Genomic DNA, 17,792 nt, shown 5'->3' on the forward strand with positions numbered 1-17,792 from the left:
AAAAGTCAGGAAACAACAGGTGCTGGAGAGGATGTGGAGAAATAGGAACACTTTTACACTGTTGGTGGGATTGTAAACTAGTTCAACCATTATGGAAAACAGTATGGCGATTCCTCAAGGATCTAGAACTAGATGTACCATATGACCCAGCCATCCCATTACTGGGGATATACCCAAAGGATTATAAATTATGCTGCTATAAAGACACATGTACACGTATGTTTATTGCAGCACTATTCACAATAGCAAAGACTTGGAATCAACCCAAATGTCCATCAGTGACAGACTGGATTAAGAAAATGTGGCATATATACACCATGGAATACTATGCAGCCATAAAAAAGGATGAGTTTGTGTCCTTTGTAGGGACATGGATGCAGCTGGAATCCATCATTCTTAGCAAACTATCACAAGAACAGAAAACCAAACACCGCATGTTCTCACTCATAGGTGGGAACTGAACAATGAGATCACTTGGACTCGGGAAGGGGAACATCACACACCGGGGCCTATCATGGGGAGGGGGGTGGGGGGAGGGATTGCATTGGGAGTTATACCTGATGTAAATGACGAGTTGATGGGTGCAGCACACCAACAAGGCACAAGTATACATATGTAACAAACCTGCACGTTATGCACATGTACCCTACAACTTACAGTATAATAATAATAAATAAATTAAAAAAAAAAAAAAAAAAAATATAATAAAAGAGGTGTAACTATTAGAAAGAATTGCATGCAATTTTTAAAAACTAAATTACATACTATATTATGTACTGAAACCCAAAATAAATAAAATGGAAAATTTTTCCATTAAAAAAAAAAAAAAAAACATTCACACTTGTCTGACATCAGCTTGAGGTTTTGACTAACATTTAAGCATTTACTATAAAAATTCCCCATCCTGCTCCTAGGGTGGGAATTACCTTAAGCCAATGAGTATGCATGTACATGAAATTAAAAATACTATAATAGGAAGTTATCTTGGGTTTTGGTTAATATTATTCAGCCTCAGCATTTTCATACATGGAGATCTATTTCAGTGTCTGTAATCTGTGTTTGTTTTAAGCAATGGAAAGAAGATACTGCTCCTTCTATTCCATATAACCCAAGAGTTTATGGAAACATTTGGCTCTCTATAACTATAGCTGAAACTGACCATATAAAGATTTAGGACATTTGAAATCAGTGTCACAGTAGAAGGCTCATAGATTTTATTGTTTTTACCTTTCATATAAAATTCTTTTAATATAACAGTTAACTCCCTGCAACCGTGATTTGAAATCTTCAGTTAATGAAAAGCCTTTTATGTGTCTTGGATTATTATTGTCTTTTTTGCTGAATAAATCTGAGATGTGATCCTTAAGAACAAGGTACTTGTTATTCTTGTTCTTTAAAATATGACCTCAAATTGGAGGTTCTGAAAGCTTGTAGAGCTTGAATGACCTTCAGCAATGCTCTTGTTCTAATGTAAAGGTGAGGAAATTGAGACCCACAAAAAATTATTTCACCTGTTCAAGGTCATAAAGTTAGGTAGTGACAAAGGCAAGACTCTACTTGGGTTTTCCACCTTCCAAACCCATCTTCTTTCAAACACTGCACAGCCTCCCTCCCTCCTTCCTTTAAAAACAGAAAATGTCTCTTTGGAACATAAGTATAAAATAGTTCATTCATTCTCCTCCTTTATAATCTGCTCATATGTTCAGTATATAGCCAAAACAAGGTAATCCAGTGAGACTAACAAAAGTTAAGTTACCGTACAAGCATTGACTCTCAATTTAAGTTATGGATATAATTTGCATTATAAAGAATACTGTGCTGTCTTGTTTTTAATTGTACTTATTATAAACAAAGAATATACCGGATAAAGAAAATGTGGTACACATACACCATGGAATACTATGCAGCCACAAAAAGGAATGAGATCATGTCCTTTGCAAGGACATGGATGGAGCTGGAAGCCATTATCCTCAGCAAACTAACACAGGAACAGAAAACCAAACACTGCCTGTTGTCAATTATAAGTGGGAGCTGAATAATGAGAACACATAGACACAGTGGTAGGGAACAGCACACACTGGGGCCTGTCATAGGGTCAGGGGTGGGAGGAGGGAGAGCATCACAAAATAGCTAATCGATGCTGGGCTTAATACCTAGGTGATGGGATGCAAACCACCATGGCACATGTTGACCTATGTAACAGACCTGCACATCCTGCACATGTACCCCTGAACTTAAAAGTTGGAAATAAAAAATAATAAAAATAAAAAGCTGTTTTAACTTCGAAGATAAATGTGAGAAACTCCAGAGTCAGCTTTGGACTCAGGGAACTTGCCCTCCATACTTCAGCCCCTTTTAATGAGGACTAGGCCTAAATGTATAGGATTACCATCTATCTTTCTCTCCCACATTATCGCTTAGGACATTTCAAAGACATTTCAGGAGGTAATTTTTCTAATTTTTAATTATTTTGTTTTCAAAATTTCTGTCCAAAGGCAGATTTGGACATTGATTTAGATTTTTTTCTCATACTTTTTGAAAAACAGCTTTTGATAATCATGCACCAAAAAAACACACTTCTAAAGTGTACAATTCAGTGTTTTTTAGTATATTCACAAAGCTGTACAAGCATCACTAATTCTAGAACACTTTCATCACTCCAAAAATAAATGCATACCAATTAACAGTCACTCACTATTCCCTCCTTCCATCAGTCCATAGCAGCCACTAACTTAACTTCCCTTTATTTAGACTTGCTTATTCTAGGCATTTCATATAAATGGAATTATACAGTAAGTGGCATTTTGTGTCTGGCTTCCTAGCATGTTTTCAAGGTACATCCATGTTATAGCAAGTATCAGTACTTCATTTTTATAGCCAAGTAATATTCCACTGTATAGATATGGTGGTAACATGTTATTTACCCATTCAGTATTTGGCAGCAGTTAAATAGTTTTGTATGCACTCATAAAAATAAATGTGTCCAGAAATATTAGCATACCATCAGAAGTGTCTGTCTGTGGAGTGTATCCTTCTGAAAGGTTGAAGGTCCCATTATCAGTCCAGGATACCTCTGAGACGTCTGTGTCAGACACAGATAACTCTTTGGCAGCAACCGTGAGGCTAATCTGTATTAATATAAATAAATACCAGCGGCACATTTTAAACTGCTAAAGGGAATATTTTGAAAAATCCATACGAACCCCCAAAATGTCAGAGTAATAAAAACCAGATGGATATTTTTATTTTCAAATCATTCAGTCATCTTACAGAAATATGGGTTTATTAGGAAGATCATTCAGCTTTATATATGTAAATACATTTACAGTCAAACCACACAGGAACAAACTGAAAACTAAACAAAAAATACCTTAGGACAAAGAGCTGAAAAGTCTAATTCACTGTCATCTTTGTGACTTTTTTCTTTATCTGCTTCTGTTGAGAAAAAATTTGGAAGCTTTCAGTTTCCTAGCCAACTCAGATATAGTGCATTTATTTCATTATGTATTCTTACCCCACATTTCTCATATTCTCAAATACCTCCATATCATTAAATGTTTACACATAACAAGCTTCACATATTTGCAAAGGAAATGATCCACATTAGTGGTTCTCTTAATATTGTCCCTGAAACAGCAAAAGCATCCTCCCTGGGAACTTTTTAGAAATGCAGATTCTCAGGTCCTACCCTAGACCTACTGCATCAGAAACTTTGGGCTGGGGCCTAGCAACTCATCCTGTAATAAGCCCTCCACGTGACTCCGATACATTCTAGTTTTAGAACCTATAAGGTCTCAAGCCAAGTTAAAAAGTAAAAGATGATTATATTGGCTTTTCCTGTATTTTCTTTCCCTTCCCCTGTTTTTTCAATCCCTTCTTACACAACTTCCACACTCTTAGCACTGCTTGTGTAATTTTGTATTTGTGATAGTCCAACCCAAAATAAAACTAAGTAAATCATAAGTAGCACAATAAAAAGTGTTGCCTTTTCTTTCTCCCCTGACAGTGTAGATTAAAAAATCAATTTCTTTCATTGTATATTTGAGAAAAGAAGGAAAGCCTAAATAGGAAAAGGATATGTTTAACTTTGAGGGCGATTAGCTTCTATAATAATACTTAGTAAAAAGCTAAAAGTATCCTCAAATGTATTAAAGGAATTGCCTAAAAATAGCTCACTAATGTCTCATTTCATGCATAGAATCTAAAATATAAACTTTACCTACCAGATCTCTCACGTTTCTTCTGATTAATATATTCTCCAATTCCAAAATCCAGTTTCAGCAGAACTGACTTAATTTTACTGTATATTTTTTGTCCAATATCATTACATTTAAACAATGGACACAAAAATGCACACAGTACTGAAAGAAGAAAGAGGGTAGAAGTAAAATGCCTTTCCTTTCAAAAGGCTACATACATTTCAGTATTTCACAAAATACTACATTTTTTTACTGAAAAACTTAAGTTTTTTTTTAAGGGAAATGCCTCTGTGAAATAAGTTCATAATTTCTATTATTTTTCTGTAAGGTAAACATTTTCTACCACCACACACACACACACACATGCATACCCACGCACACACAATGCTCACAGTCATTGTTTTCAGGTGCAATTAGATCAACTCTCTCCTTTCAATCCTTTTACTCTCAAAATTTATAGAAAAATTACATGCCTTCCAAACAACAGTCCTGGTTTAACTGTATTTATTCAACGCCATTTCACCATGGGGAAGTTATTAGCCTCTCATCAATAATATTAGGCTAATAACCTTATTTCTTTGGGGTTGCTGTGAAGTATAAATGAGATCAATGCAAACCATCTGAATAATGCCTTGCCCAAATTATTCTTTCATTCCCCAGTCCTCTTCTCCTTTACCTGCTAAACAATGTAATGATGAGGCTAATGTTATATATGAGTTCTTTTGGGGAGAATGGATTTGAGCTCTGACCATTTGCCATTTGCATTATGCATTAAGAATACAAAAAGAAGCAAAGATTGCCACACTCTAAGTACTGTATTCCTAATATTTATTTCTTTGTTCTTTTTAGGAAGTATCCTATATTATATTTTTAAAATAGGAGCTACAAACTCAAATGTCTCTAGAGGCCAAGAAATTGTATGTAAATTTTAAAATCCATTGTAAGAAAAATTGGAAAATATGAGGGTATGTTAAGTGGAGAGTGCCTGCCCCATCGAAAGGTAGCAGTGCCAGATCATAGTTTTCAGGTAAAGGAGAAAATCCATACATTTTAATAACATTTTTGAGTGATCATTGATGTATAATAAAATACATGTATTTAAAGTGTACAATTTGATAAATTTTGACATGGATACAACTAAGAAGCCATCACCATAATCAAGATAATGAACATGTCTACCACCCCCAGAAGTTTTCTCATGTTTTTATTCATCCGTCCCTCCAGTCTCCTACCTCTTCTCCCTGTCCCCACCCACCTCATCCCCAGGCAACCACTGATCTGCTTTGTTACTAGATTGTTTGAATTTTCTAGGATAATATATAAATGGAATCATACTCTTTCATCTGGCTTCTACTCCGTCTAATTATTTTGAGATTCATCTTTAGTGTTGTATGTATCAGTTTTTAGTGCTAAGTAGTAATCCATTATATGGATATACCACAGTTTGTTTACCCATTCATCCTATTGATGGATGTATGGATTATATTCTGCTTTGGGCTACTACAAATAAATCTGTTATGAACATTTGTGTCTTTGTACTTTCATTTCTCTTGGGTAGGTACCTAGTTGTGGGATGGCTTTGTCATGTAGTAGTTTTTAAGAAACTGCCAAACTGTTATCCAAAGTGATTTTAACATTCTACCTACCCCGCAACAGTATGTGAGAATTCCACTTCCTCTGCATCCCTCCTAATACTTGATATGGTCAGTATTTTTAATTTTAGCCATTCTGGTAGGGATGCAATGGTATTTCATTGTGGTTTTAATTATTTTTTTGAGCCAAAGAACATGCACGAAGGCAAAGGTGTTGGTGTGTTTTTGGGAGGTGGGGCATGCAGCTTTATTTATAGTTTTACTGACAAAATTTAACATAAAATTATTAACTTATAATTCTGCCTTTTGCAGCTATTCTTCCAATTTTAAAATAGAGACATGGCTCTAGGAAAATGGAGAAACTTTGTACAGCAGGAGAGTAAAGAATAATCAACTTGTATTATAGTTAAGAACTCATCCCCCTTCTTCAAACTACAGGTCTGTTGACCATAAAGTGATACCATATGCATCACAAAAATTAGCCACATGGTCTACTATACTTACACAGTAGATAGCTGAGTATAACCCCAGGAATGTAACTTCCCAAGATCGTAAAAAATGTGCACACACTACAGACCAGGAGACAAAACTGGAAATAACAGAAATAACATGGGATAGTTATACATAACACCAAGATATTTTGGAGCACAGGATACACACACAATTGTAAATCTATAAGTGACCAGTATAAGTGACCTATCCGGTTATTACAGATTTTTTCCCAAAGAGCATTGTTTTGCACTAAGGGCTGACTAATGACTGCTGCATTCAACCAGCCTTAGTCCATTTCAGCACTTAGTAATAATTATTTTGAGGACACAGGAGCTAATTTCTGGCACAGAGAGTGACAACTCCCATTACTCATGCCTGTGGCTATATTACTGCCAGGTGCAAGAGAACAAAAAACTATTATGTCCCCAGAAACAACTTCTACTTCACTCATTTAAGGAAATTAATGCGGCCTGATAACTACATCTGAAAGTTCAAACTACCACTATGAGCCCACTGAAATTCATAAAAACACAGCAAAACATGTTACAGAAATTAGAGGTATCTATACAAATCTAACGTAATTTACACAAATCTAATGTAATGTATAGCTGCTAAGCTGACAGGATAAATTTATGGCCATCACTATCATCTTTCCTAACCATATATACTGCTCAAATTGACCCCACTTCTAAGTCACTTAGAAACAAACTGCCATTTAAATGAAATTCCTACAGTGACATGTTTATTTTCCTTCTGTCATTTATGGTTAAAAAAATCTTGATTGTTTTAAGAAATTTTAAAACAATCAGAAAATATCCTTAATTCCCTTTAGGAACATCAAGGCAGAAAAATTTTCCCATAAAGTCTTCACCTGATTTTTCACACGCCAGTCTTAAACTGTCTTACATTTTTACATCATCTTTAAACAGTGATAGTAAATTAAACTGAAAAGCAAGCAAAGGAAATTCATTCAGGGAGTTTCTAAAAGACACAAGAGGAAGGAATACATACCTCTGACCAATAACTGATGATGATAAAGAGCAAAGGGGTCTAAATCTAAGTTTGATTTTGATTTTTCATTCTTTAGTACAGAGTTAATAAATTAACTAGTCAAAAGCAGATTAGATGAATTGCGGAACAAAACTAAGACCTGTTTCTAAAACAGCAAGGGCCCTGGAAAGAATTTGAAATTCTATAAATGAAATGGAAAGGCCATAAAGTCAAAGTAACAGATAAGCCAAGAAAAGTATTACTATATCGAGAATTTAGTTTTTCAAAGGGATTTCATATTATGCCCTACATTTGCAGCATCATCATTTTAAGCTAATTGACTTGGGGCACATTAATGCAACCCAGTGCAGAAGTTTGAAGTTTAGAATCTTCCAAAAATACATTTAATCACTTCAGTAAAATCAACATCAACAGTACATCATTCCCCAAATACAGGTATCGATGCTTTAAAAAAAATAAAAAATAAAATAAAATAAAAAAGGCTTCAATGAATAAAAAAATGCATCCAAATGCAATACTGCCACTTTAATACACTCAAAAAGTCTCCAAGCATAGTTCTATTATTTAATACTATTGTAGTTATAATATTGCATACTATACAAGGTACAAAGACAGAGATTTTCAATGCTGACATTACTAGCTCTTCATTCTATCCACGGGTGGATATTCAAGAAACTTGAAAGCAACACTGGAATAGAAAAGGTCTATTGATGGTTCTGTATCTCACCCAAGCTATCAAGACAGTCGATCAGAATTAAAGCTGCCTCTACACATAAAATAATGCAAATATGTGCGCCACTCCATGTAATCCCTTTCCAACCATGTAAGACACTTCCCCTCATGGGTTTTATCTTAATTGGAAAAATACTCATTTTGTTTATATAATCACTACGTTTTTGCCAAAAGTTTTCTTTCTTAAATAAATAAATCATACAAGAACCTCCACTTTTTAGCTTGAAAATAAGATTCAGTTATCTTCAAAAGCACAGTCAAAGAACTATGTATTCATTTCATCTCCCTTTGACTTCAGCACCAGGCTAAATACGATAACTGAAATTCTTAAGACTTTGTTTTCTCCCTAGTCTTGCTGATAAGACCAATCACCATTCATTTTAGCTAATGAGCTAGATAAATATGTATAAAATGTAAAACCAATCCAATTTCAAAATGTGAGGCTGAGGATTATCTCGTGTTCACACATTCAGTTCTGAACCTTGCTGATGCCAGCTTTTATGGCATATGTTCTTAGTATATTACATTTAAAATTGGAGAAATCTGACAAGCTGATAAAATAGGTTAGTTCATTTGTTTCCAAGTAACTGAACATTTTAAAACATACTCCTTTACTGGAAAACTTGCCTTGCCAGGGCTCTGCTGTTTAAAAAGAGACATTTCTTGAAGAAATAGGCTGAAATTCATCCATGATTCTGCAATACAGTGGCTAAGCCTGGGTCTTTCATCTGGTTTGGAATTGATAACTTCCCAGCTAAAGAGACAAAAAGAAAAAAATATTACCAAACTTTAGGTGATTCGTTCAACATTTATGGCTTTGGCAGATATTTATTGAGCATCTACTGTTGGCCACGCCCTCCGGAAAAGCCCTGTGAATTCAGAAGTGAACTAACCAGACACTTGCTTTAGGAAACTCATGCCAAAAGAAACAATTAGCTATCTAATTGTCTATTTACAACCAGGGAAACACTAAGGGAGAACAGGGTGAGGCTTAGGGACGTCCTTAATGAAGAGTCATTTTTAAACTCAAATATGAGATGGATCAGCAGTTTAATCATAGGGTTCCAGATAGAACAACATGCAGTATATGCAGAGGCCCTGGAGTGGGAAGGAGCTTAAATGTGCTATCCTATTGAGTCTCAACATGGCTCCAGCAAAGTCAACCAGAAGAAGAACATGTGAAGCTGGAGAGGTAGGAGGAGACTGGTCATGGAAGGCCTTGTAGGAACTTGTTAGAGAAACCTTGGAATTAAGCATATAATATTAAGAATAAGCACCAACAATGTATTTTCAATAAATATACAAATTATATACACACACACACACATATACATATACATACATACATACCATGTACCATGGTTGGAAAACTCTATAGAAAATTGTTAAAAGGATCTTACAATATCCTCTATTTTTCCAGAGTACATTTTCCTAGTCATCATTTAGAATGTGTTGAGTGTGATGCATGGGCCGGCAAAGAGCTTTCTCCCTGCCCTCATTTTCCACAGGAACCTCAGTGAGCTAAAAACTAGAAGCAATCACTCCAGGAAGAAGACACATGTAAATACACGTCATTCCCTAACATTACAATGACATAAAGCTTAATTCCTGCTCTTGCAATCCTAACTCATAAAAACATACCAGTTCAAACGATCCCTGTTAAGGATCCTCAAATTCATTCATTTAAGAGATTATTAAGAGATAAGTGCCTACCATGTTGAAGGCACTGCCACAGAGCTATGGATATGGCAATAACAAAAGCAGCTAAGTTTCTAGCAGAAGACAAGGATTGTTAGTGAACTGTCATCTGAGCTATGGTAGAGTACTACGGTGAGGCTGATCTCTGGATTCAACTCCAGTAGCCCTAAGACAAGTCAAAACTACCTTCGCCCTTAGATGCTCAACTATACAGAAGCTTGTGTACATACAGATTCTGTGACTTTTAATGTATTTTGAATAGTAAAGCAATTTGTAAATTACAATTCCTTTTTATAAAAATAATTTTAATCCAAGTTTAAATGAGTGCAGTAGCATTTTTTAAAAAGGGGAAGTATACCATTTTCCTTCCTCTTTGTTCTTTCAACCTCAACTAATGCTCTGAAGAGTCACTGAGCTACCAGTTGTCCTGGCTGATGTTATTCCTACAGGTAGATTTCCTGTCTGTCATAAGAAATGAACTTTTGGGCATGGTTTATGCATCTATTAACTCTACCCACTCGAATCACTGAGCAAATCTATTTTCACTGGGACCATATCTGGCACCAGGTTTGCATACCCCATGATTCCACATCTATTAAAATACTAAGTGCATAGCTAAGAAGCAGATATCTGTGGCAAAATCTTGCCAGGGCTCTGCTGTTTAAAAAGAGACATTTCTTGAAGAAATATGCTGAAATTCATCCATGATTCTGCAATACAGTGGCTGAGCCTGGGTCTTTCATCTGGTCTGGAACTGATAACTTCCCAGCTAAAGAGACAAAAAGAAAAAAATATATTAAATGTGGTCATCGGGGGGTGGCTGTTAAATGGAGTGATTGCTTCTAGTTTTTAGCTCACTGAGGTTCCTGTGGAAAATGAGGGCAGGGAGAAAGCTTGTTGCTGGCCCATGCATCACACTCAACACTGAAGTGGTCTTAAAAATAAAAATATTAAATATAAAAAAATGTGGCAAAATCTTGCCAAGATATCTGCTTAGTGGGAAAAGATTTTGCACCGGAGAGCAAAGGCTTTGTGGCAAAGGAAATGCAAGGTTATTAAAATGCAGTCTGTTTTCTCAGAACAATATAGATTTGCTGCAAATTGGCACAGACAGGCTAGGCTACTGTTCAGTTTAATGGGACCATGAAGATGACAGAAAACATTTTAATTTAGGCTCTCTATGCATACTGAACAACTATTTAAGATTCATTTGAACTGTTTGCCAAATAAAATTCTAACAAAAATCAATGAAAAGCTATAATGGAAGGATTTGTTATTTTCTTTTAAAGATTAAGATGGAATAAATGAACAGATTAAGATGGAATAAACAATCTCCCACCTTGGCCTTCCAAAGTGCTGGGATTACAGGCATGAACCACTGTGCGAGGACAAAAAAATATTTTTTTGAATGAATGGTACTTTGTACAGATGCTGCAACTTTGTTCTAATATCATCTTTAGGATTCACGTCTTGGAAATGACACCATATCCATATTTGTTTATATATTTTTTATTATTGCTTAAGTAAATGTCCCCAAATTGTAAAAGAGCCTAGTATAATATTAAATTGCCACTATAGAGATAATGTTAGAACAAAGACTTCATCTAACTTAAGGTGTTTTATAGAGATTACAATGAAATAACTAAAAACTCTCTTTTGCATTTAAGGGTCTTATCTATTTTCCACAGTGGACTTCAAGTGGACACCATCTATCCATTAATTTATTCATTTATTCAATAAAAAGTTATTAAGTTTCCCCTTTGTGTCTTGCATTACACTAAATGTGGAAAATACTGTTATTTCAAAAACTTGAATGCTGGTAGCACTATTCCTCTGTGTCTATAGGTAAACACTATTTGCTGGAAAGAAAGAAAAAAATAATCTTTGACTATCTTCCATACTCATAAGAAAACACTCTTAATTATATTACATTTTTCCCCTTTTAAAAAGCCTCACATAATCGTTTTTTGGGACAATAAATTTCATCATTACTTACATTTTTATTAGCACAATAAATTATAATTGATATTGAATTTTTATAATCACAAACAGAAAAGAGAACTTCACTGTGTACAACTTGAAAATAATATCTAACCAAATGGGTTTGTAAAGAGTAATAAGTGTTTGAGATTAAAAATAAATGTTCAGATTGTGCTGAATAAAATTTAATGGAAATATATATGATTTAAAAAGAAAATGTAAGTTCCAGGGTGAAGAAAAGATGTCACTCCACATCTTTTCTTCTGGACCAAAAACAGATGCTCTCTGGGAGTTTAATAATAGTTTTAAATTGCCCAGTGATTAATTCTGAGTACCGTAGGAACTCACATTTCTATAGTCTTCCAGTGAGTTTACCATTAATTTATGTCACCACAGTTCAATTTAGGTTATATGGAATTAGATAATTTGGCATGAGATGGGACATTTGATGTCAACTTTTCAAATTCCCCTATTTTATAGGTGAGGAACGTGAAATCCAAGTTTTTGCAGCTAGTGTGAGGCAGAGCCAAGACCCAAGGCCAGGACTCTGGGTTTCCAATACAGTTCTAATCCTTTAAAATGTGTGCCCTCTTTAAAGGTGAATACATTCAATGACATTCTTTGAAGAGACCACGTGGCAATTCAGAACGAGAAGGAACATTTCATGTTCCTCCCCACTCTTTCCTAGAATCAGAAGAGATGAGGTGTGATCGACCAATACCAATGTGCCATTATGCAGGAGCAACCCTTTCCAGGAAAACAGAGCACTTCATGTGCAGAACCCAAATACTCAGCAGAAACCAAGATCTATGCTTAGTGCTTGGTTGACGTTTAACACAGGTGTCATCTGCACACACACACATACACACGCTGAGTTGCTACGTAATGAAACTCTAGGTTTTCCTAGAGAGCCTTATTTGGAAAACACGTAACTAGAAAAAAGATCTCCTGTGAATGCTGGGCAAGGCTTGGGGAACAGATCTTTTCCATGGTGTGTGGCTGTCTTCCCACCATCCTTGGCACTGATCACCATGTAACATAAGGCCCAACTAACATAAAAGGAGATGAAAATACCTAAGGCTTCAAAACATTTTGAGTTTGTACTAAGTTCCTAACCAAACAATACAAGTCTTCTGTGACTGACACTAAACTAAGGGAGAAAATTCATTACCAGTAGCTTTATTAATATTTCCTCCTTAGCTTCAGAGAGAACATGTACTTTCCAAGTTCAAAGAGAAATAGGTTCTTTGGTTCATCTTTCTATACATCTTCCCTCCCTCTCCCCAGTCTTCCAGCTGTCTCTCACACTCTTGCCTTCACTAAGGAGTGAACTCACCACACACTCCAGCCACAAGATAAAGACCATTTAAGACTCACCCCCTGATGACCATCATCCCCAACTTTCCATCCTCATAGCCAGTCCAGTTCAAGTAGTTCCCAGGGAGAAGTCACTACAAGTCCCAGCCTCTACCTGGCCATGCCATCTTTCAAATGGGTTTTGCTCAAGGATCTGTAACTGTAAACGATTCCCCAAAAAAGCCCCAGCAGATGCCATCTTGTTGAGTTTTCCTTCTTAACTAAAAACTAGTCAGGTGTTTTGATGAAGGCCATCTGCAATTAAGCAATTCTTTATCGAGGAACCCTAAGCCAGGGCAAAGTGCTTTTTCAGCAGCTGAAGAATTTCTGGTTTTACCTGCCAGTGAAACTCTAAGGGAACAAAACATGGAAAGATGGCTCCTTGGACAAGCAGCCTCACTTTGTCCACAAAAAAAGGAGGTTTGGCTTCTCAGTAGAATTGCAAGCCAACATCCCTTCTTTCTTCCTCCCTGTCCCTATTAGAATACAATTTGTTATACACATTGCGTGGTCTGGCCAAATAAGCCCTTCGTGCAGTTCCTGAAGATGTAGTTGTGAGACACCCAGGGCACGGTTTAAGCAGCAGCTTTCTGGGCCTTACTGAAGAGACAGAGATGGAGCAGGCCTGGGGGAGGCTCAGAAATCTGCCTTTTAACAGGTGTCCCAGATGATGCTGAGGCAGGTGTTTCTTACCCTAAGAGTCACTGTGAGAAATATCCTTGATAAAGTAACATTGAATTGAAGAGGGAGACTTCTGCTTCTCGGCAAGATGGTGTGAGAGGGAGCCGATATACCCAACCCACCTGAAACAATCAAAAGGCAATAAAGAAAAAATCTATGGAACAACGATTTTCAAAAATCTGGGCATTAGGCAAGGAAGGACAGTGACTCCTAAGGGATGATAAACCAATAAGGGAGTTATGTGATCACCCAGCTCTCTGCCTTGAGTTTTCCTGGCCTGGGAGCAGAGGCAGCAACCCAGGTAACACCTGGCAACTCCCTGAGTTGAGGAGACACAGATGAGTTTCCAAAAAGGCGCTCCCAGGGGCCAGAGTTTGCAGGACCCAGTGCTGGAGAGTAGAGCACAGTGCAGAAGGAGACAAAGGGAGAGGTCTGTTGTGGAGGACTCCTGGAGTCTTCAGCTGAGGCTTGGCTGGCACAGGCGTGTGAGGAGCCCGGAGGCCAGGGAAGAGCCATCAGAAAGGACTAGAAGGAACGGTATCTTTTGCCAAGAATGACACCTGGTCCTACCAACTAGACTGAAAAACCTCAAAATTCACAGACATGGGTGGAATACTCAGAAGGGTCCTGCCTCAGTAGCAGAGAATAATCAGTCCTAAACTAAATGCAGCTCTGGTCCTAACAAGTCTTAAAAGCACACCTTAGGCCAGGTGTGGTGGCTCACGCCTGTAATGCCAGAACTTTGGGAGGCCCAGGTGGGCAGATCACAAGGTCAGGAGATCGAGACCATCTTGGCCAACATGGTGAAACCCTGTCTCTACTAAAAGTACAAAAATTAGCCAGGCATGATGGTGTGCACCTGTAGTCCCAGCTACTCAGGAGGCTGAGGCAGGAGAATCACTTGAACCTAGGAGGCAGAGGCTGCAGTGAGCTGAGATAGTGCCACTGCACTCCAGCCTGGGCAATAGAGCAAGACTCTGTCTCAAAAAAAAAAAAAAAACAGACCTTAAAGGGATCAAACTGATTTTAAGTGATTCAACCACCATCCGTAGGATACAAAGTGGTGAATTTTGTTATGAACCAAATAACTCAGTCAAACTGGGATGTGAAGCAGTTCACTTATTTTACTTTCATGTGTATCTTTTAAATTATTGTGTACCTTTGTTCCCTTAAAAAATATAGTTATCAAAACAATGTTTAAATATTCTAAGATTTGTCTTTGTGTAGTTTAATGCCTGCATAATGGAATTCTAATGCACTCTGCCGGCAGTTTCAGAATGCAGCACACAGTATACTCCATTAGGGGGTTCTGTAAGACTAAGAAATACGACACTCTTGTACTCTTTAAAAATAGATTGTAATTCTGTAAGAGAGAACATGTGCTAGCAGCCTGTTTCATCTCTTTCACCAATAGTGTCTTTCAGCACTAGAAAAAATAACGCTGCAACAAAATGAATCTTGGCATAGAAGAAATAGCATCTCATTATCATTTAACTTCTGTTCATTTCAATAAATATGCAGTGAATGTACATTAACTGTCACCATTCCCGGCCCTGGGACTGAGAGTTGACTAAGGCACAGCCCGTAACCAATAAGTTAAAGTGTACATGTGACCCAAGAATGATTCAAAGCACACACACTCGTGATACATGAAATGTTTAAAATGGCATTTAATTGTATCTAGGGCTATTGGAGAGACATGAATTTGAAAACTAAGTTGGGGATTGGATATATGAGGAGAACTTGTTAAATGTAAGATCTTTTCACTATTGTACATTTTACAGGACAATGTTTTAGCATATACTAATGAACTTAAAAGTGTTTTTACAACCCAGTTATTTTTGAAAGCAAAAAATTATATTTTTAATATATCAAAGCTAAAATCTTTTCACGTATTTCTTGAGCTTTAGATTTGAGGAGATAATTGCCAACCAGAGAGAGGAAACCTGGAGTAGACAGAAGAAGAGAGGAAGGGAAAAAGGATATATGTGAGGCAGGGAGAGAATATGAATGAATCCTGATAATCTGGTTTGAGTTCTTGGGTCCCGTTAGGCCCAAAAGGCAAGGTGCAAAGCAAATCCACCCATGGACATCCCCCATGATTGCAGCCAATTCCCTTGTGCCTTAAGCTGGTTTCTGGCATTTGTAACACAAAATAAAGTGCCACATGTGTCAGTAGAAGCAATGGAAAATTGTTTAAAATATTTTAAATTATGAATAAACGTAACTATAAAAAAAGTTATAAGATTACACAGATTACTATAACAGTTTTATTTAGATGACAATTTGTAGTAGAAAGGAAAGATGCAATTAGGTTATATAATAAATCAAGCAAAGGCAGTTTGTTAACAATTAAAGGGGGTTACAGGCAGCATAAAAAAGAATAGCTAACACTCCCCAGGGATCAGGTAGTGAAGAGCATCTTGTAAACTTACTGTCTTGTTCAATCCTTAGAACCAACCTGTGAGTGATTTACTGTTCATTATTCCTGTTCAACAGATTGAGGAAGTTGAGGCCCAGATACATCAGCAATAGTGTCCAAGGTCACAGAATGAACACACAATGGAATAGGGAAGTAATACATGGAACTGGGAATGCACCTAATGTGGGGTGAGATACAGAAAAAACACTCTCTGGATTGGAACCTGGGGACTACTGCAAAGATAAGTAGGAAAGCACATTAGGGCAGTGCCCCGGGCAGGATTATGGATCCCTAAATGCCAAGCTACACACATAGAAATCAAAATAGCTAAAAAGCGGCTTTGGTTCCCAGGTGAAACTCCTTGGTCCTAAGGCGTCTAGATTCTTATTTTCTCTCTGAACCCCTCCAGCTGTTGCTAAATTAGTACCCACAAAGTGATTCCATAATCATGAATCCAACTTCTGAAACTTAAATTACAACACGTGCCCATAATAATCATGACCATGGCAACTATCTGCTGAGCTCTCCTTGTGTGCCAGGCACTATGTTAAGCACTCTGCCTGCATTGTCCCAGTGTCCTCCACGTGATCCTCCTATGACCCCATCCCCATTACAATACCCTGCAAGGTAGGGTTATCTCCATTTTACCCAAGAGAAAACTGAGGCTGAAAAGGGCTTGAAACATGGCAGATCTCCTGGTTACTGACCACAACTGTCGTATCTGGTAACATTCTTTCGTGGCAATTATCAATTGCTATTTATGACATTTGTAACACTGACTCCCTATTAGACTTTAAATTCCATAAAGGAATTCTTGGTCAGTGCTCTGTCTTCAGTAGCTAACAGAGCTTGACATCTATGAGGCACATAAAAATATTGAATGAATATAAACAGTAAACATCCAAAGAAGAAAATATCAAAAATAATTAACAGTGGTTATTTAGTGGCACCATGTTTTTCATTCACTTATCTGAATGTTTGTATACATTACATGTTGGTGATAATTAGCATGCATTCCTTTATATGTATAAAAATATACAAAACAATAGACAAAAAGTTCTATTAAAAATCTGGAAAACAACTGTCATCTATATGAAAGAGTTTTTGTTCTTTTGTGCAAATAGGCAGTTAAAATACCTTCAAAATTAGCTAATTAGGAAATACGGGCCAGGCACAGTGGCTCACACCTGTAATCCCAGCACTTTGGGAGACAAAGGCAGGAGGATCCCTTGAGCCCCAGAGTTCACGACCAGCCTAGTCAACATGGCAACACCCCGTCTCTACTTTAAAAAAAAAAAAAAGAGAGAGAGGGAGGGAGGGAGGGAGAAAGGGAGGGAGGGAGGAAGGAAGGAAGGAAGGTTGGTTCATATATTCCAAGACTTTCTGGAACTGGAAATCAGTATTTCATATGAGATTTCTGCTGGCAAAACTTGAGCCTTAATGTGTTACTAGGGAATCCCTGGATCCACCAGTATCTCCTGTGGACACTGTTCCCACATGGCTCACCAGCATTTGTGATGCCAGTAGAGAACAGGACTGGGCCCTGATAAGTAGGGCAGAATGGAAAGATCGATGAATATCCAACCTTCACATGGAATATCAGAGAAAAAATGACTCCCTTTTTGGTTT

At 37.0% G+C, this 17,792-nt stretch overlaps 1 protein-coding gene across 2 annotated transcripts in view; it reads right to left on the bottom strand.

Annotated features, from left to right (window-relative positions):
* The window catches only part of RETREG1 (reticulophagy regulator 1), a 153,010-nt gene that overhangs the window by 4,326 nt on the left and 130,892 nt on the right, over positions 1 to 17,792 (bottom strand). For both annotated transcript variants that reach the window (XM_025388724.1, XM_025388725.1), the window contains 5 exons: positions 8,654 to 8,780; positions 6,296 to 6,380; positions 4,224 to 4,361; positions 3,371 to 3,435; positions 3,002 to 3,128 (listed from right to left, as the gene is read on the bottom strand). In XM_025388724.1, the coding sequence (XP_025244509.1) occupies positions 3,002 to 3,128; positions 3,371 to 3,435; positions 4,224 to 4,361; positions 6,296 to 6,380; positions 8,654 to 8,780 (542 nt within the window). The remainder of the gene's footprint in view (positions 1 to 3,001; positions 3,129 to 3,370; positions 3,436 to 4,223; positions 4,362 to 6,295; positions 6,381 to 8,653; positions 8,781 to 17,792) is intronic.

This window comes from Theropithecus gelada, chromosome 6 (genome assembly GCF_003255815.1).
Source record: "Theropithecus gelada isolate Dixy chromosome 6, Tgel_1.0, whole genome shotgun sequence".
Lineage (NCBI taxonomy): Eukaryota > Metazoa > Chordata > Mammalia > Primates > Cercopithecidae > Theropithecus > Theropithecus gelada.